General features: G+C 39.8%; 1 protein-coding gene across 3 annotated transcripts in view; it reads left to right on the top strand.

Annotated features, from left to right (window-relative positions):
- COL4A4 (collagen type IV alpha 4 chain) overlaps window positions 1-21,128 on the top strand; it is a 121,081-nt gene that overhangs the window by 39,274 nt on the left and 60,679 nt on the right. For all 3 annotated transcript variants that reach the window (XM_074364408.1, XM_074364409.1, XM_074364410.1), the window contains 14 exons: window positions 435-551; window positions 3,888-3,956; window positions 6,882-6,917; window positions 8,194-8,256; window positions 8,619-8,654; window positions 8,867-8,908; window positions 12,139-12,219; window positions 13,023-13,076; window positions 13,326-13,385; window positions 14,562-14,606; window positions 14,922-14,975; window positions 15,866-15,935; window positions 16,457-16,561; window positions 20,421-20,585. In XM_074364408.1, the coding sequence (XP_074220509.1) occupies window positions 435-551; window positions 3,888-3,956; window positions 6,882-6,917; window positions 8,194-8,256; window positions 8,619-8,654; window positions 8,867-8,908; window positions 12,139-12,219; window positions 13,023-13,076; window positions 13,326-13,385; window positions 14,562-14,606; window positions 14,922-14,975; window positions 15,866-15,935; window positions 16,457-16,561; window positions 20,421-20,585 (997 nt within the window). The remainder of the gene's footprint in view (window positions 1-434; window positions 552-3,887; window positions 3,957-6,881; window positions 6,918-8,193; window positions 8,257-8,618; window positions 8,655-8,866; window positions 8,909-12,138; window positions 12,220-13,022; window positions 13,077-13,325; window positions 13,386-14,561; window positions 14,607-14,921; window positions 14,976-15,865; window positions 15,936-16,456; window positions 16,562-20,420; window positions 20,586-21,128) is intronic.

The raw sequence follows: 21,128 nt of genomic DNA, 5'->3' as shown, positions 1-21,128 counted from the left end.
AGCTAGATATGCTTGTCACGTCACAATGTTCTAGAAATAAATGTATGCTCATTACCAAAGATTTTATATGCTAGTAACTCCCAGTGGTGGAAGTGGGCTTAAAACTCTCATTGCTAACATGAAAACCAAATGAAAGAAGGAAGAGGTATTCAGGGGACTTCACAATTCATTAGAGTCTTTTTAAGGATTTCAAGGAAGATTTCCTCCCAAATCTCCCCAAGTCCTTCAAACTAAATTAATTTAAATTGGGAACTATTAAAATAAATTTACTTAATTTTTTCTTTGCTACATAGTAGTTGTGGAGAGGGGAAGGAAATTTCACAAAATTTAACAGCATGCACGTCCCAATCACCGTATTTGGGGACCCATATTGCATAACCTTGTTGTTACGGTATTCTTGCAAAAATTCTTCACCTGTAATTTTGTTTCTGTAGGGACACCCGGGGCCTCCTGGATCCAGAGGCAAACCTGGCATAGATGGCTACAATGGCTCAAGAGGTGATCCAGGGTTTCCAGGAGAAAGAGGAGATTTTGGCCCAGAAGGCCCCCCAGTAAGACGCCACAGCTCATCCTAGTGGGACTCTTAAGTGAAAAGGCCCTCCAGTGTGAACAGGCTTGATGTGTTCAAGAAACAGAGTTAACACAAGTGTGCTGGGAGCATGATGAACACACGGGGGTGACTGAAGGATGAGGACAGAGAGGTGGGCAGGACCTAGAACACAGGGGGCCTTGTAGACTGTGTAAAGAGAGGCAGGGTTTTCTTTCCCATGCCCGTGGGAAGGCACTGGATGGCCTTAAGGAAGGAGGCGATTGGGTCTGACTGATGTTCTATGAAGATGCTGCTGGCTGCTGTACAGAGAATGGATAGGAGGGGAAGGGAGCCAGGACACCAGTTAGCAAAACTTACATTGTTTATCACTCAGTGTTCACTGCAGACATGTAAGCCCCTCTAGGTATTTCAAGCAGAAAGGAGTTCAACACAGGGAATTTGGCACTTATTGTAATGGCTGGAGGATTGAAACTCCAGGGTTACTCCAGGACTACGGATTTCAAGGGCTCACACTTAGCTGAGATTCAGACTTCGGAAGCTGCCCTTGTACCTCAGCCACTGCCTCTCATCCCCATGTCAAGACACCAGCAACACTCACATTCCTGCCTTCCTGCTTGACAGCATCAGCAGTATCAGAAGAGGATGTCTTCCTCACTCCTACCTTCCACATCTCATAAGTACATTTCCCAGGTGGAACCTACTTCACATCCAGCTGCAAAGCAGTCTGGGAAATGTAGTTTTTAGCTTTCTACCCCCATAATGCAAAAAGATAAATGGTAGGGGTTTGGAACGGAGGTCCAGAAACAGCTGACAATATCTAGCACTTAAGAAAACTCTACTGCTTTTAGTTAATTTTTTCCTGCAAAAACTTGAACTTTTATTTTAAACATAACTTTAGCAAGAACTAATCTTCACCACTTATATCCCCTTTTTCTCTCTTTCTTTTCCTTTTTCTCACTTAAATAAAGACTGAAGAGGATTTAATACTGACTTTCAGTCACTGTTTTTCAGACTTTCCACTTCCCTAATTAAATGTCATTTCCCAAGACTCCTAAAAGGTTTTTTCATCACCACCACAGGCCTCTTGCTTTTTTCTATGCATTTTCATTTTGCTCCAGATTCTTGTGGTAACTATCTGAGCACAGAACTCGAAAAGAAATTTCCATCTTCACTTTTTCCTTGTGACAAACCAAGTAACAACTAACTTTCATTGTTAAGCTTCTCAACCACCCTTTGTTTTCAAACTCGGCTATTTGATAGCTCAAGTGCAGTCTGCTGAACGCACATTTTTTGCTTAAAGTCTTCAGACTGGATCACACCTCATTCTACTGAGCATCTATGAACAATCAAGAGAGCGGGCTTCTCCATTTTAGCTTTAACACAGCATGTAGTACTGACTGCAATACGGACGTTTGTCCTTATGGTCTCTTTGCAAAGCAGTTTTCTTTCCCTTGACCCATTTCATGTATCAGCAGTCCTCAATCTGCACAGGAGTGTAAGATTTTAAGAATAATATGCAATTTGAGGGCACACAAAGCCACGTTAACCTCCAGTGGGAAAATTACTATTGTTCTATGATCTTTAAGTTATCTTGTTGAAAACATTAAAAACTCTCTTACTTCCAGTTATAAGCATATAGGGAAAAATTTTAAAAACTACTGTTTATTTAGGACATTGTAATCTAAAACAGACGAAACATGGAGGATTAAAGGGTTTTCTTTCTTTGTAAAAACTTATCAAGTTTGAACTGTGCTTGCCTTCTGGCCTTGTAACTTAGGGTATGAAGTGAATTGGGTTTTATATGCTTTGGTGAATCATCATACTCGTTTCTAAGTTTGGACCAGCTCCGGTGTTGTGAAATATCTCCAGGAGTTCCTTTAGCATGCAGTTGTTCTGCCTGTGTCACTTCCTCTGGTTATCTTCATCCTTTTGGTCACAACTGCTTCCCTCAGTTATGTCGATAAGTTTGTCTTCACTGAGTCCCTCTGGCCTGAATGACAGCAGCCTCAGCATTCCCACAATAGCTGTTTCTTCCATAGCCCCACTTACATTCTAGTTGGACTTCATCTCCAGTATTATCATTTTTCATTTCCCCACTTCATTTTCAACTTTGTCGGCCAATGCTCTCTTTTGGTGATTTGTTTTTATGAAATGTTGTTTGGGTTTATCACCGGGAGACAAGGGGCAACACAGCTACACGTTTCGCTGTCTGTGTGTGGACTGACTAACAGACGTTAGTGACAAGTCGCTGACAGGCTTTGAAAGGAGGGATGCAGTCCATCAGCTATCGTGATTCGCACCTGTTCCTTATTGGTGGTCTGTGGACCAGTGAGCTTCCAGTGATGTCTGTATTTTCTGCAGTGATTCAGTTAATACACAGTGGGAACTGAAATTTGAACCAGTTTGTTGGAGGACTGGCGTAATGTAACTTATCTGTGGGACTGAAACTCACACATATTGGAACCGTGAGAAGCAGGAATGGCCTGTGGAAGCAAATCTGATTTCTCAAGGAAATTGTTGATGTAACTGACCACAAAATGGTTTGGTATCTCCCATTGAAAGCAAAGTCAAGCCCTCTCCTGAGAGGGATTAATTCTGAAATCTGCATGTCCTTCATAGGAAACTTGATATATGACAATGGTAGAATTTTTATGTGGTAACCAAGTTAAGCTATCTTAGGATACTAAGTATGAAAATTATGGAGGAAAAATACACTGAGATATTTCATTCACTTTTTAAAAAAACTCTAAGTAAACAAACTTGCAGCTGCATACAAAAACTCCAGAAAGGAGCACTTAATGATTTTTAAAAATTAATTTTTCAAAGTATACACAGGCTATGTTTTGAATAAAAATACTGAAATGGATAAAATCTTTTTTTTCCCCTAATCTTAGGGCATAAATTATTAGCTGACAGTTTCAAAATTGTTTACCTATAAGAATAATCCAAGTATTATGTGTATTATGTTGTGAGGAAAAATAATTAGTAAATATCTGTAAGTATAGTAATGTATATTATATATAATCTATTAAAATGTATATTATATATTTATAATATATTATACATACATGCATTATATATTATATATGGCATTATATATATTATTATACATATTAGCAGATGGTCAGTCTTAGGAGATTCCTTAATAGATTTTCACCAAATATGGAGTGAATATATGTGAGCACCTTAGGACAATGGTAATGATGAGAATAAAGAAATCTCCACTAGTGAAATATGATTATAATGCTAGTTTTCTTGGTGAGTAATATTTTATTTGGAAAAGAAAATACTGAAATAGTAATAGTGTTTCCCCTTTAAGTGAATATTTTATTTTCAGGGACTTCCTGGAAAAAAAGGAGAAAAAGGAAATTCCGTGTTCATTTTTGGTACTGTAAAAGGTATTCAGGTAAGTATTATGATCAAGGTGAGTTAAAAAATTTTTTTTTCATATGGGTAAACCCATGCAGGAAACACATGAACTGAGATTTCCTCTGAAGTGTCCCTGAGGAAGCTGGTTTGGATCGTTACCCTGACCCTCCGGGAGGGCCTGTACTTCTCGTGTGAAGACACGTGGCTTTAGCTTCTCTGGCTATAAAATTCCAATACTTCCCAATGATTCTTGCAGAGTTGTAATGAGGACATTTATTTCAGGGTTTCCCAGCCTTGGCACTGTTGACATTTGGAACCAGAAAATCATTTATTGTGGAAGCTGCCCTGTGCATTGTTAGGATGTTGAACAGTGTCCCTGACCTCTACCCACCAGATGCCAGTAACCACCTCCCCCACCACACACACCCCAAACAAAATCTCCAGAAATTACCAAGTATCTCCTGGAGGGAAATCATGCCCAGCTGAGAAACATTCATTGATTTGTAGCTAGAATATTTTGATATTAATACTTGTCACCCAGTATAATAAGTCACCACTACTGAACTTGACAATTATGCAATAGCACTAATAGCACTGTCCTTGGCAAATTCAACGCTTTTGTGTTTTTAGCAGAGAATGATATACAAATATTCAGAAATAAACTCTTGAATGACCACCACATCTCTCTAATTTGAGTAGCCCTGGATAAGCAGAAAGAGATCACTTGATAATGATAAATCAAGAGGAGACATGCGGTACATTTTCAAGATGTGTCCATTTCTGTTAAGGAGGGCTATTCTACAATAATTAGATAAAAGTCATCCTAGATTGTTTCTGTTAGACCCCAATTTCCGTGCCACCTGGACTGGGGACACCTGAGTGTTGGCCCCTTAAGTGAGCTCACAGTATTTGTTTGTAGCCTCTGTGCCTGTTCTTTCTTGTTAAACAGCAAGTACTATGTTCTTGTTTATAGCTTAAATGATGTATTAATAAACTTAGCATCAAAAGCAGGGTCATTCTGAAACAGACTTGCAGACGTAGTAAACAATCTTATGGTAGCCAGGGAAAGGGGGTGGGAAGGGGTAAATTTGGGAGTTTTGAGATTCGTAAATGTTAGCCACTATATATAAAAATAGATTTAAAAAAACAAGCTTCTTCCACACAGGGAACTATATTCAATATCTTGTAATAACCTTTAATGAAAAAGAATATGAAAACGAATATATGTATGTGTATGCATGACTGTGACATTGTGCTGTACACAAGAAATTGACACATTGTAACTGACTGCACTTCAAAAAAAATTAAAAGCAGGGTCATTCTGAGAACCAGTATGATGTATTGGATGGAATGAACTGACCCTTACCTATACTGTGACTTATGCAACCCCCTTAACCCCTCTGAGCCTCATTTTCCTTATTTGTGAACGAAAATTCAGATAACACCTACCCTGCCTTCCTCTCAATGCTGATGATCTTTTACAATAATTCATATTGCAGCGTGTTGTAAACCTTAACACACAGTATGGTATTAACTATGGTGGGAATTTTTTGGTAATTGTGCAAGAAAGAGCAAGTGAGATAGAAGGGGAGATGTCTAGAGAGAATGCCTCACTTTAAAGAGAAACAGAGGATCTCCAGTAAAAGTGGCAGATCAGTAATCTTGGAGTGACAGTGATCTTAAGAGCCTGTATCCACTTCACACCCATTCGGATGATTATTATTTAAAAAAAACCAGAAAATAGTAAGTGTTAGTAATTATGTGGAAAAGTTGGAACCCTTGTGCATTGCTGATGGGAATGTAGAAGGGTGCAGCTGCTATGGAAAATGGCATGGTGATTTCTCAAGAAATTAAATGTAGAATTACCCTGTAATCCAGGAATTATACTTCTAGATATAGACTCCCAAAAATGAAAGCAGGGACTCAAACAGCTATTTGTACACCCATGTTCATAGCAGCATATTCACAGGAGACAAAAGGTGGAAGCAACCCAAGTGTCTACCCACTGATGAGTGGATAAGCAGAACCTGGTATTTACATGCAACACAATATTATTCAGCCTTATAAAGCGAGGGAATTCTGACACATGCTACAACATGGACCAACCCTGAGGTCATCACACTAAGTGAAATAAGCGGTCACAAAAAAATGTGTGATTCCACTTAGAGGAGGTTCCTAGATGAGTCAAATTCATAGATTCAGAAAGTACAGTGGTGCTTGCCAGAGACGGGGGCGGGGAGGGGTCTGGGAGGGCTCGTATTTAATGGGTGCAGAGTTTCCACTGAGGAAATGAAAACGTTTGGGCAATGGAAGGTGGTGATGGTTGCACAACGTTGTGAATGTATTTAGGGCCACAGCACTGTACACTTAAAAACAGTTAAAATGTTAAATTTTATCATATGTCTATTTTACAATATATTGTATTTTACATTTTTTAAAAAGAGCCCGTATTCAAGAGAAGATACACCCTTCGATCCTTTAAAGTAGCTAGAGACTCAGGGCAGAGTCACAGGGCAGTGGATGTGCACTGAGGCAGGTGTGACAGGATTTCCACACGGATTTCCTTTACATCTCCTCTGAGGAGATAGCAAGGCGTCTAGGAAGAGAGGCAAGGTCTGGCAGTCAGACGAGAGACAGTTCAACTCTGATAAAATGAGACTACTGGATGGTGAATTTTGAACATTTTACACTGGAAGATGAAATCTCATCTTGATTCCCCGTCCTCACAACTCAGCTGTCTTTTCCTGGATTCGGCTGAGTAGGAGCAGGGCTCTGGGCTTACGAAGTGAGACGGAAAAGTGCTTCCAGAGAGCCTTCCCACAGCTTTCTTTTCATCACTGAAAACCTGAACAAACTGCACAGGCAGTCCAGATAACTCCTGTGTGTGTGTCTACTTTTACGTCTCATGTGTTTTAGGGAGATGGTGTTGCTCATCTAATGCGATGTATCCATATTATTGCAGGGTGACAGAGGAGACCCAGGACCTCCTGGCTTTCCAGTAAGTCTCCCGGGCAGGCCATGTGCTTCTGTTTGCTTCTCAAATAGCCGATGATCCCCACTAGGGTGTGTCCCAGCAGGACCCGGGCCCACCCAGTACAAAGTGAAAATGTAGGTCTGTTGTCCGAAAAATATTACAGACTTCAGGATGGTGACAGGAGAGCGTTAAATCCAGCCTGAGGCCCTCTGTGACTGCACAGGTCACATGCCCATGGAGCATCCCTGAATCTCACCGAGCTCCAACTTCCCTTCCCTTTCTGTCTGGCAATGATCACTTGGTATCGCTCAGGTAGACAGTAGACAGAGTCACTTAATATTTAGGGAGATAATTCTGCTTGGAAACTACCTAAATAATACATGTCCAGTGAAAATTCTTTTGCCTGCTGAGTCAGCAATTGTGTATTATGATTAATATTTTGCCCCGTCTTCATCTTCCTGGAGTTTATCATTCAGTGATATTTGTCTTTCCAATTAATGTTCACAAGATTAAAACTGAAAGCAATTTTACTTCCCAGTGGTTCGCTTACAATGTTGCTTGGTAGCTTCTGGCGGTTGACAGGAAGGATTACTTTCCCAGGCTGGTTCTCCTACTACCCCAGAAGCTCAGTTCTGCGTAATCAGTGGGAGACCTGGGTGTTGCTGTTAGAATAAATAGCGATTCATCCTCCAGGACAGAGCTACGCTGTTGCACGCTGGCAAATCATGAAGCGTGGGCAGCGTGAGCAGCGTGAGCGAGAGAACACACAGTCTCTCCCCCTACTTGCAGAACTACCCAGCTATAACCTCTCCTTGTGCATTTGTGTGTAATTATGCCACAACTTAACATCTTCCAGACAATCGTTTATGGTTGAATTGCCTTGATCTTGAACTGGGGCCATTCCTGTTCACATTGACCTTACAGGGCACGTTTAAAGGCTATATTAAAGAGTATAGATAACACTAATATTTTAGCTTTGTTAATGTTAACTAATATTGATATTTAAAGGCATCTTCATGTATATTAAAGTTACAGCATACGTGGAATTTAGGAGTAACAAGTCTTCTTTGTTCTCGACAAGATTCGGTTGTGAATAAGCAGACTGATCTCTGGGTCTTGATTTCATCCCGCACGTAGGGGTTAGTCACACACCCCAGAGTGCAGCTGCCCGCCAGCCCGTGCCCTTTCTGCATCTGTCAGAGCTGCAGTCCAAGGTGATTCAGCGGGCAGGTGTGTCTGGAACTGTGAATGATGATTATGGGTTTGGGTCACACCTGCACTGATTTTTCCCCGTGTTTAGGGACCCAGGGGTGCAAGAGGGCCAGCGGGCGCCATGGGATATCCAGGAGAGCCAGGGTTAGCGGTAAGTACAACACTGGTGACTCGTCCCTCTAAAAGCCCAGACTCTACATTTAAATAAAGAAAAAAAAAAGACAAAATTGCAGTCTTGGGTCAGGCACAGGTGGGTTGTTTGAGAGACTATATTATAACCTGATGAACGAGCACACACCCACCACCATCACTGTGAGTCCATCTCGAAGCGCAGGTCCTCGGGGAGTTGGGGTGGGGAGGGGGCAGGAACAAGCAGCCCGGCCATGATAGAGGGTCCATTTTGTGTGTTTCAAAGTTAACGGCTTCCTGAAGAGGAGCTTGGGACACCCAACAAAGACACATCCTCATTTCCATGACTGATAAGTGATGTGTATGTTTTTGTTGTTGATTTAGGGACCTCCGGGCCCTCCTGGGAGTCCAGGTTTGAAGGTAGGTGGCCGTGAGTCAGATATGCAAATAAAGCCCACGGACAGCAAGATAAGTGACCACTGACATTTGTCGGAATCATGTCTTTCCTCTTTTTTAAAATTCCCGAAGTATTTAATAAACTGCAACAAATGGCTTAACCAGAAATCTTACTTGCTCATAATTACCTTTTAATATTCGAAAGCAGTTAGTTTCTGTTTTCTTTTCTTTTCCAGGGTAATCCCGGCGTGGGAGTAAAGGGGCAAAGGGGAGACCCGGTAAGGATCCCCCTGTGCACGGACTTGTGTCCATTATCGAGTCACTGCCCAGTTTTATGGCCAAGAACATCTTAGCTGCATTATTATGGCACCATTGCCCTTGACTCTAAAATGACAGTCCTAACAAAATTTAGCAGTAAATTCAAATTAATTTATGTGGCACACTTCCACCCTAGCCGAAAGAGATGGGACATTTCTTTATTATCTTATATCTGGAGTGACAGTTTTTAATTACTGATTTGTTTGGCTTAATTTTACACATTTCATCAGAATCTTAAACTTCACACATAAATAAAAATATAAATAGCTGGAACCAAAAGCATTCAGCAACACACAATCTTCCACCCCCTTCACCGCTGACGCCCACAGTCCTTTCTGCCGAAGCGTGAAAACTAGAGACAAGCTTCAGAAAAGTGCTTTGAGGTGGCAGCTCGTCTGGAAACGATCTGAAGGTCTAAGAGTTGGTGAGGGGCTCTTTCAACAACTGTGGGCAAAGAGGTACTGAGCCTCCACTCTGTGCCAGACTAGGATTGGCGCTGGGTGTGGCCATTTAGCGAGACAGCCCTGATCCCCACTCTCACTGAGTTCCAGCATGGCTGTACAGCCATTTGACAGAATGACACACTCACCAAAAATACATTGGAAGACGTCATGATGTGAGGAAACACCAAGGATAGAATGTTGAGCAGAAAGTACAAGTTACAGAAGCATAAGCCTGACTTTGTAAAACCAAAACAACAGCAAAAGTCATTAAGATGCATATGGAGGGTAGGATTCCTCTGCCATGACAACACTGATCTTTCGTTGCTGCGGGGCTGTCCTGTGCACTGTGGGATGTTTTGCCGCTTCCCTGGCCTCTGCCCGCCCAGATGTCAGTAACATCCCTTCCTTTCCGATGTGACAACCAAAAATGTGTCCAGATCTTTCCAAATGTCCTTGGGGGAGGACATGTCCAAGCCTGCCCCTCTGTCCTCACCCCCTGCTCTGAGAACCACTAACTTAGTTAAATGGCTGGGAGGAAAAAATAGATTAAAACAGTGTTTTTCAAACTTGGAAATCGTGGACCCCTGAGATTACGTCTGTCAAAACCCCGAAGCCCACACGTCCAGGTTTGAGAAGCACCGCGTGGTGGAGTGAGGCAGGCTTTGTCGGGTGGGAGACCTCTGCGCCGACAGCCAGGCCAGAGGAGTAACACAGAAGTATTTGGCTAAGAGGTGGCTGCTCAAATTATCCAAAATGTGCTTTTTAAAAATTCTTTTGGATTGCCAGGTGAATTAAGACATAATTTTGAAATTTTGATGCAGAACTCTTAGAGCATCCAGGAACACGTTGGCCCACCCCATTTTAAGGAACACTGTCCATTCAGATTGTTAGTTAATTTCCCTAGGTGATGGGATTATGGCGCACTTAAATTTTGTTCTTCATTATTTCTCTTCTTTGCCCTTTTCACTAAAATGAGTATATGGTACTGTTACAATTTGAAGAAATAGTAACATGACTGACATTTTGAGGAGGCTCCTCGCTTGTCAGCCTTTGTGGGTTTTGTATAGGTTTATTCCAGCTGCAAGAATAAGTATGGTTATCTTACCGATGCACATTATACATTTGCTCAATAGAAAAATACATGTTGTTTATGCATTTGTTTGACTGGTGATTCACACAACAGATACCACTGGAGCAGCGACTACACCCCCACTGTGTTAGGTTCTAGGCTACATCAAAAAACAAAAAAACAAAAAAACAAAAAAACAAACACCAAACCCAGGTACCTAACCTCCTGGTTCATCTGTCATTTCCCAGGTGCAGGCTGGGATTGAATTATTGGTTGTATTTTTTTTTCGTTTAAATTTGAAACAGTATTCTTCTCCCCCACTCCTCACTTACCAAAAAAATGAGTGGTTTTAATAATTACGTATTTGAGGATTGGCTTTGTTCTGCTCAGTGCGGAAAGCAGTATGAATTTTATGTGCATTAGCTATGCAATAAAAGAATACTTTGAGGTAGGCAGTATTATAATGCCCATTTCACAGAGACGGAAAGTAAGGTTTAGGGGAATTAAGGAAACTAGGGATCAGGAGGTTGATAAGGAACTCACTCAAAGGAATACACTCAGTAAGGGCCTAGCTTGTACGCTCAGTGCAGAATAACAGAAATATTCGGAAAAGGACAAAGTAATTATCTTCTGATTAAGGGTGAGAATTTATAGTTGTAGCGTGGCAAAACCAATTTAAGGAACATTTTCTTCTTCAAGAGAATAACATCTGTAATGGCCTAAATGAAAACGTTTGGCTGATGATTTTATACAGAGAGATGTAAAGTATTAATGAATTAGCCACAACCTAAATCTAAGCAAAGTGGAATGGCTTAATAATTGATAGTATATTCTTGTTACAGATTGTCATATAGGTATCTAAAATGGTACAGACATTTAATATCAGGTTTTTGAAGAATTTCTAGTATAACAGGAAAATGTGCAAAACTAGTGTTATATGTTGAACGATTTAAAACTTTAATAAAATATAACAGCTTAAGCTATGATCTATACTTAAATTTATATATTATTAGTATCATTATGATTATAATAAATTTTAAGTTATGTTAACACACCATTTTATCACATATGCATGTATATACACATATTATGCCCACACATGTGTATGTACACAGTTATATACACACAAGCACACTCAAAAAACTATACCAAAGTTTTAATAGAGGTTACCTCCGGATGGTAGGATTATGGATTACTTTTATTTTTTTAATTTATTTTTTAATAATAGGTACGTGTTGTTTATGAAAAACAATAAATATTTAATGGGCAAAGTGGGAAAGGATAAATTGGGAGTTCGAGATGTGCATATACTGCAAGGTATAAAATAGATAAACAACCAGTTTAAACTGAATAACGCAGGGAACTATATTCAATGTCTTGTAGTAGCCTGTGGTGAGAAAGAACATGAAAGGAATATATGTACGTACATGTATGACTGGGACAACATGCTGTACTCCAGAAATTGACACAAGATTGTGAGCTGACTATACTTCAATAAAAAAGAAAAATAAATTTAAAAAAATCACATGATGTATTTGCCATGATTTTTATTTTAGATCCATGGCACTGGTTTGTAAGTGTCCTATCACAATATGTGGGTAAAAGTCTTCATTGTTTCAAAATTTACTTCAAAACAAAGTTAATATGAAATTCTTACTATCTTGATTTTTTTTAAAAGGGTGAAGTTGGCCAGCAAGGTTCTCCGGGACCCACCCTCTTGGTGCAGCCACCTGATTTTTGTCTCTATAAAGGAGAAAAGGTAATTGCCAATCCATATGATCCCTTGGTAAAGTAGGGATGGCCAGCTCTTCTTGAACACATACCTGTGCCGGTGCAAAGCTGGGCACCCGCCTGTGACACTGCCTCAATCCCAAGGCAACCTTTACAGGTTGGTACTATTATTAGCCTCATGGTACAGAGCTGAAAAATGGGGCTTGCAAAGGATGCCAGTGTTCTCAAGCTCACCCAGCTGCTGTGAGGCAGACCTCGACCTCGCTGGGGCTGCTGGACCGTGACCTGTCCTCCCAGAGTCAGTGTCCCATTAATGTTGTCTTTGATATGTGGGCTGAAAAGACCACTGGAAATCCAGTTGTCCCTTAGCTTTTGCATATGGGTTTGATGTTTTGATCATTGAAAAGGTGACAGATGCTTAGAACTGGGCATGTAACGGACTCTTGGCAAATATTAATACCTGTGTCAGCCTCCGGCACTGATGTTATGGATGCCACGTGCAGATTCTGCTGTCAGTCTTCAGTCACTGGATTAAATTTCACTACCTAGCTCAAAATGAGCCTCTCCCATTCCCAGGCTGCATCTGCCTCCATGGCTCCAGGGTGGTCCCCCTCGGGGCCCACCATGTTATACTTCTCACACAGAACTGGCCTGAAGAGTGTCAGGTTTAAAGTTGTGCTTGGATTTTAGCTGCTAATTAGTGATAGTTGAAGAGTAATCCCTTATTTCAAATATTAGTCAAATGGTTGTTGAAAGAGGTAATTTCTGAAAGAGATAGAATTCAGTGTGTTAAATAAGAGTAAGCCAGATTGTATCCTCTGTGGTTTTTAGGGCATCAAAGGAATGCCAGGAATGATTGGAGCTCCTGGACCACCGGGACCCAAGGTAATTTATTTAAATAACCTTCTTTGTATGATGAGCTATTTTAATTTAAAAAATATCTTTACGTGGTTATTATCATTGCTTTAAATGCTGATATATGTTACTAGAATTTTTCACTATTCTATTCACTTCCCAAAGTAATTGTTTTCTTTAAGCTGCTGGCGATAATTTTTATTTTTCATTTTGTTTTTGCATCCCACGTTGCTGAAATATTGCTGTTTGAACCTCTCTAAATGTTTTCGTCTCTTTAAGGGAGAACCTGGTTTTGGAGCAAAAGGAGAGAAAGGTATTCCTGGGTTCCCAGGACCTCGGGTAAGGACCATTCACACCATCCTGAACTTCAGTGAGTCTGGAGGCATTTGTCTCTCACATTCTCATAAGACTAGATCAATATTTCTGAAAGTCCAAAAGTGAATATTATCTCAAAGAAGAATTTTAGTCAGCAAGAACGGTGTGATAGCTAAATGTCTCAGAACATCCCTTCCACTGACATCATTTAGATAAAACAGGCAAGCAGACAATGGACGAATTGGCAGGAATTGTGGCATTTCCTGACTGGCTCAGTGTCAGTGATAGTAACTTGAAATTGTTAACTTAAGCCTATTTGATAAAAGAAGGTACTGATCTAGGGGCAGTAGCTAGAAAAAACCCACAGTATCAAGCCTAAAACATCACCAGACATGCCACTAATAGGTTTCCCATTAGTAGAGTGGCTATGAAGGCCAGACCCCAGTGGGCATAGGAATATTACTGAGCCATAAAAAAGAATAAAATGATGCCATTTTCAGCAACATGGATGGACCTGGAGATTGTCATACTAAGTGAAGTAAGCCAGAAATAGAAAGAAAAATATCATATGATATCACTAACATGTGGAATCTAAAAAATAAAACACAAATGAACTTATTTACAAGACAGAGACTTGCAGACATTAAAAACAAACTTATGGTTACCACAGGGGAACGTAAGGGAGGGATAAATTGGGAGTTTGGTATCTGCAGTTACTGACGACTATGTATAAAATAGGTAAACAACGAGGTCCTGCTATATAGCACACGGAACTATGTTCAGTGTAATAGCCTATAATAAAAAGGATACGAAAAGGAATATATATAACTGAATCACTATACTGTATACCAGAAATTAAAACAACATTGTAAACAATTTAAAAAAAACAAAAAAGATATTTATCCCAGTGCAAACATTAAATTAAGTAAATTAAAATGGAAGAGCAACAAAAACAACAAAGCTGATGTTTTTAATTCAAAGCACTGGCAAGGATGTGAATTTGAATAAGATTAAAGATCAGTTAAAATAGCAAATGTTATAAAGAAATGGAATCCATTTTATATTTATATCCTTTTATTCAATTACTTTTGCAGACAGGATTAAATACCCATGTAGCAATCTCATAAGGTGAAAAATAATTCACTGAACCAGTTTATGTGTTTTGATTTAAGCTTGTGTTGATTTTTGTGAATTTCTTAGGGTGACCCTGGTTCCTATGGATCTCCAGGTTTTCCAGGATTAAAGGTAAATGCCCACCATTATAGAGATGATAAATTCATTTTCATTAGTAAATGTAATTCAGCATCATTCAAAAGTTGTATACCAGGGCCTGTAAATTCACACACAGGAACGGGAAAGGGAAACACATTTATGTTACATGATTTCGCTGTGGGTACAAAAACTAAAGCACAAAACTGTCTGATGCAACCCAAAAGCCGTGTTGAGATTTTGCACAGAATCTCAGTGAGCATGTGTCATTCAAATTAGACGAGAAGGAGATGATTTTTCACCCAATCACATTTTTTTTTTTAAAGAAGACTTGTTTTTGGTTATTTGTAGGGAGAACAAGGACTGTTTGGAGATCCTGGGCCATTTGGATTTATTGGTCCAAAGGTAAAAAGTGAACCTGGTTGAGTACAGCCTGATAACACTCTGTATCCTGTATGTTATCTAATTTATTTTTTTAATATTTCCAAGAATCATTAAACAATAAGTTAGCTTTACATCTATTACTTTAATGCATGTTGTAATGATTACATTTTATGCTCGAACAATGATAGTTTTGAAGGTGAATAATAATGAAAGCTTTAAAATTTCTTTAGAGATCATATAGAATCATGATTAAAAACAGAAGGAGCCGTGGAGAGCTCTTTGCTTTGACCATCACTGCGTTTTCTCTTTCTTTGTAACCTTGGTGACCTCACCTTCAGCACCTGTGGAGGACAAGCCACAGTGTCATTAAGGGGACACAATTAAGGGGGACAATATCTGCTGCTAAAGTTAAATGTAGATTCAGATCCTGTATCTGTCCTAGAGTGCAAGCTAGGCACGGATGCTCATAGTACATCTAAGAAACTTCATGGCTTCAGAGGTGTCCCATTTATGGGCATGGAATCATTTGCAGGGGGCGGGTAATTCGGTTTATTTATTATTTGTCTGTTTATTTGTTTTAATGGTGGTACTAGGGATTGAACCCAGGACCTCGTGAGTGCTAAGCAGGCATTCTACCACTGAGCTGTACCCCTATGGAATCATTTTTGGAGTTTGATTTTTTTTTTTTCTTTTGTAAGAACTCTGCCATTTGGCTATTTACTTCTGCTCGTAGGTAGGAGGTCATATTGCTTTGTTCCTCTTAGAACTCCATAAACTGTGTATTTCTCTAGTCAGCCTATAAGCTTGACTTCTTATATGAATGCACTCTGGGTCCTTCTAATATTTACTTAAAGCCAGGACACATGAGACAGACATCACTATTTGAAAAGTGAACGAATGAATGATTTCAGGGGGATCCTGGAGACCGTGGACGCCCAGGACCACCAGGTGTTCTGGCAACTCCATCTCTTCCACTCAAAGGTTTGTGTTCTATTCAGTTTCTCTATAAATTGCACAGAGATGCCATGTGAGTAGTCCCCAGATAAGAGCTTGGCCCTGTCACCCTGTAGTTTACACCCTAGGCTGTAGTTACATATGCAAATCCTACCAGGAAAACACAGTTGCACAAGTGCAAACAGAGGTGTGCATCTTGGTTCGTCTCTATCAAATTTTATCTTAGTGTGTAAACCGTATACTGGGACTTTTATGTTACTTTCAGAAAATAGGTTTTTCAATCGTTAAAAATGTGTAAAGGCATTTGACTAAGCCAAGATGCCACCCCCCTGGGAAAAAGCAGCCTAGATCAGTGACAAAGACAATGTTACAACAAGTTCACATGTCTGTGGAGGAGGGGCGACGAAGCCTGAAATCTAAGATATTTCATTTCAAATATGGTGAGAAATTGCAAAAGAGTCTCTCAATTACCATGATAAGTACTTGTGTGTGAATTTTAAAATGTATGTGTATGTTCCTTATATACAGCATGGCATTCTCTTTGGCAGGCCCCCCAGGGGATCCGGGGCGCCCTGGCCGCTATGGAGAAACGGGGATGGTGGGACCACCTGGTCTGCCTGGTCCCCCAGGTAGACCGGGGGAAGTCTGTGCAGGTATGAATTCTTCCACGTGCCAGGTTTGCTCCATCCTCATCTGCACCGGGGGCTCCCCATAAGATTACCACATGCAGATAAGACTTTGAAGCCGCTGCTAGAGTTAGTGTGTTTCTTTATCTCTTGCCCACCTTCCTGGAAAACTCTCCCTATGGACATCTGCTTGTTAAAATTTAGTTCATCCACCTAGGCCCCAACTTATATCTTCTGCATGAAATGTAGAGACACAAACTATGAATTAAAAAGTAAAACTTTGATACAGACTTAGTTAAAAAAACAACAAAAAGCCCCAGTTCTCCCCTCTCCCCCCAAAATCAAAAAACAACAGCCTAACCCCTTTCGAAACTCCTATGGCTCATGGTACTATTTGATGAAAAGCCTGAAAAATAATCCTGTTGACGAAAGACTTTGATCTCTTTCAAGTGCTGTCTTAGTTAATATTCCCAGGAAGATTAGGAATAAAAGTTTGGAGGGTATTTGCATTCTGTGAACCCAGGAGAACTGATTAAACGTGTGAGGAGGAAAGTCTTGAGTAAATGTAACTTTATCCAGGCTGTCTCATGTCACATTTACTGAGAAGTAAGAAATTTCCTGAGATACTCAACTGTGAACTACAAAGTTCTTGTTTAATCTTTCATGAATCCCGTTTTCACTTTGTAGGATCTGATGACCTGAAAAGCAGTAAATAAAAAAGCTTTGTTTAGTACATTTAATCTTTAGATATCGCGGCCATGGCTTAATTGACCCGGGGATATATTAATCATACAGGACTCTCAGGAAGCACTGAGACCCTCTTCTTAGATTTCTCCTGTTGGGGTTGTTTATAATAAAATAGTGCCTCCAGCAGACTGAAATCAAAACCCAATGGGAGTAAGTAACACACGTCTTTAGCCGATTCAAAACCAAGTATAACAGGAAGCTTCTTAATTCCAAAAACCTTTTCAAAAAGAATTAACCCATATTTTGACACCAACCCATAGTAAGACATAATTTTATATTGTGTAGCATTTACATTACATTACACTCAAGCATGTATCCATAGATACATATGGTTGAAACACAGATTTCACAAAATAATGCCTTTGGGGTATACGATGCAGTCTCTTTTCTATCCCGTTCTTTTCTTTTGAAAACAGAGTTTTTAGTGCTGACCACAACTTAACTGATTTCATGCCCTACAAGTGGGTGGTCAAAGCTGCGATATGCCCTGCGCTGTAACCCATTCTCCCTGTTGGAAGCTGGTTGAGCATCTTCCCTGGCACCAAGGCAAGACAGCAGGCAGCATCCGGGTCCATCCAATGGCTGATGGTAGAGATTCTGAGTCAGGTCTCAGGAATGTTATGAAGACAAGAGGGTGGCCAATTCCACAGGAATACATGTTCATTTTGTTTTAAGTACACTAATGTAGGTAGCCTTTATTATACGTATTTTATTTTATAATCATCAATAGTGTTTACCATGAGATAAGCAGGGTTTTGGAGTCAGACACCTGTGGCTGAATCCCAGCCTTCCCAAATAGTGTAATATAGTGAAATAGCTATGTGTTTACACAATGGACTGAAAACTTTCCAGGTTCTAGTACTTACCAGCTGTATGATCTTAGGCATTTATTAAACCTCTCTGTGCCTCAGTTTTCCCACCTGCAAAATGGAGTTCTTGTTACAGTTGAAAGAAGTAATATGTATACCGTTCTTAGAATACAGCTTGGCCTATGGTAAAAACTCACTATGTTAGCTATGATTATTATTACACATATTTGGCATAAATTTTCTGTCTTACCTATAAGATATAAACTTTGCAAGGCTGTTTGAGGAGTAAAGATAATGTTTAAAAACATGTGTTAAGCCCCAGCACATACACACACAATAATGAAAGCCTTCAATTCAATTTGCATGCTACATTACTGATGGCCCACAGGGGTTCAATTGTCTATTGTTGAACAAATAACCCCAAACCTAGTGGTTTAAAACAAAAATATTTAGTATATTACCCTTCGCTCTTTCTGTGGTTCAAGAATTCAGAAAGGGCTGAGCTGAGCGATTCTAGAGCAGGGATTTTCACATGGTTGCAGCCATAGAGTGGCTGAAGCTGAAGCATGAGGGCTGGCCGACCATCTCTCTCCTCTATCTCTCATATACTCTCAAGCCTCTCTGTGTGGCTCTGTACTGATTTTATCCTTTCCTTACAGCATGGTGGCTTCCAAGCAGTGACATTGCTTCCATGGTGGCTCAGGACTCCAGTCCCAGGCATTTCAGCTCACAAGGCAGAAACTGAATCATCTTTAATAACCTAGCCTTGGAAATTATGTGGTGTCCTTCCATTATACTCCATTAGTGCAAACAATCACAAAAGGCTGGCACACTTAAGGGAAGAGGAACACACCACCTCTTGCCAGGGGGGTGTTGAGGTTCTACATGAGCATGAGGGACAAGAGCTACTGTGGCGCTATCTTTGAAAATGGCAGTCTTCCACAGAGAGACTCTGGAAGCAGGCACGCTTAGGGAGAAGCGGCGGGAGAGATGATCACTCCCACACGAAGTCTTCTGGCTGTCTTTAAGCCAAAGCCGCCGGCAAGAGGGGGTAGGCTTTGCAGGGGAAGCAGGATTTAGCTGCTGCCTTATTACTCGCTTTGACCTCCTCAGAACACATTGAACATCCAATCGTTTCCTGAGAACATGCTATTGCCAGATACTGCAGAAAGCTCCTTATGTGGGTTACTTTATTTAATCCTCATTCCAAGCCTCTGAGGTAGATATAGAGGATTAAATAAGTTAAATAACCTACTTTAGTACCTGTGACTAGAGAGAGGACACCAGGTTCAAATTCAGCATCTCTATACTTTCCTGCCAACCTATGTTGGTATGGTATTTTATATGTTACATAGATCATTGTGTGAATCCCTTTTATGGGGGGCTGTGTTAGGAAGATATACTCTCTTTAATTTGGGGGTAAAAGATTAGAAGGCTGTCTCCATGTCAGCATACCTAAAGCATGTCCAAATATGACATTTTAGTACCTAAAAAGGCAATGCCAGCTTTCTTATTAAATTCTACTAGTCAATGATAATGATAAAAACAAAGGGCTTAAAATTAAATGCCAGGTACCTATCTACATGATTTAATGTATTATCTCATTTTTTCCTTTAAAAATTTTTGTTGAAGTATAGTTGATGTACAATATTTTATGTTACAGGTGTATAATGTAGTGATTCACAATTTTTAAAGATTATGCTCCATTTATAGTTATTATAAAATATTGGCTATATTTTCCATGTTGTACAATATTTATACATAATAGTTTGTAGCTTACTTTATACAGAATAGTTGGTATCTCTTAATCCCCTACACCATATTGCCCTTCCCACTTCCCTCCCCCTACTGGTAACCACTAGTTTGTTCTCTGTGAATCTGCTTCTTTTATGTTATATTCACTAGTCTGTTGTATTTTTAAAATTCTACATATAACTGATGTCATACAGTATTTATCTTTCTGTGAGTCCATATTTTAATTCACTACATGTGCTAATATGTTTATACAGATCATTTTTATCAAGTTATCAAAGTGGAAAAAATTTTAAGTATTTTTAATGAAATAATATATATTTCTTTTTCAATAACCATAAAGAATGGAGAGAAGGTAAGAAAGTCTGATTCCTCAAGCCTTTGTTATCACTTACTTGTGTGCTTGTTTCAAAGGAGGTGAGGCATTTTGATGGCTGGGATACCCGGTTAATTTTTAACTATTTTTTTACCTCTTAAAAAATTCCACAGCCCAAGAAGAGTGTATTGATCTTGACTTCTTCTACAGAAGAATTTAATCTGAGAATGTATGTGGTTTTTATTCTTGATTTCTCTTGAAGGCATGATGGGACCCCCTGGGCCACGAGGGTTTCCTGGTCCCCCAGGATTTCCAGGGGCAGCTGGGATTCCTGGGAGAGCTGATTCTGCTCCAGGAAAACCAGGGAACCAGGGACCCCCTGGGTTCCCTGGAGCACCAGGGCTGCCGGGACCTCCAGGACCAGAAGGTAAAGTGTTCCTTTCACACTCCTTGGCATTTATGTTGCATTTGATATTTGCAGTATCATTCAGAAAATGTGACTTTTCAAATTTTAAAAAGTTATCTAATATTTCATAATCAAGTTAGTCTTATTCATAATACAAAAAAAAGTAGACTGGTCTTGGACTACCACACCAATTAAAGTATATGAAAATATTTGGTTGAGAATTTAAGTGTGGTGATAAAATTTTGTAAGTGAACACAATTTTTATTTTTAAAATATATTTTCATTTTTGTCAGAGTTATATATGGACCTGGCTTAAGAGGCAAACAGCTTTATGAAGGCCTGTTGTCAAGAACTGCCATCCCAGGCAAACCTTTGGCTTATTCCTGCCTCCCCAGGGGCAATTATTTCCCCACAATTAGCTGGATCTTTTATTATTTGCCTCTGTATTGCCATGCAACATACATATATTGCTGTTTCTTAATTTTTCAATTTGAGCATTATCTTTTGACTTTCTTCTCTAGAAGATGAATTTGCCTCTCTCTCCCTACCCACCACACATGTGGA

This window comes from Camelus bactrianus, chromosome 5 (assembly GCF_048773025.1).
Source record: "Camelus bactrianus isolate YW-2024 breed Bactrian camel chromosome 5, ASM4877302v1, whole genome shotgun sequence".
NCBI lineage: Eukaryota > Metazoa > Chordata > Mammalia > Artiodactyla > Camelidae > Camelus > Camelus bactrianus.
Note: the sequence above shows the minus strand (reverse complement) of the source record. Positions and strands in the feature narration are given on the sequence as shown.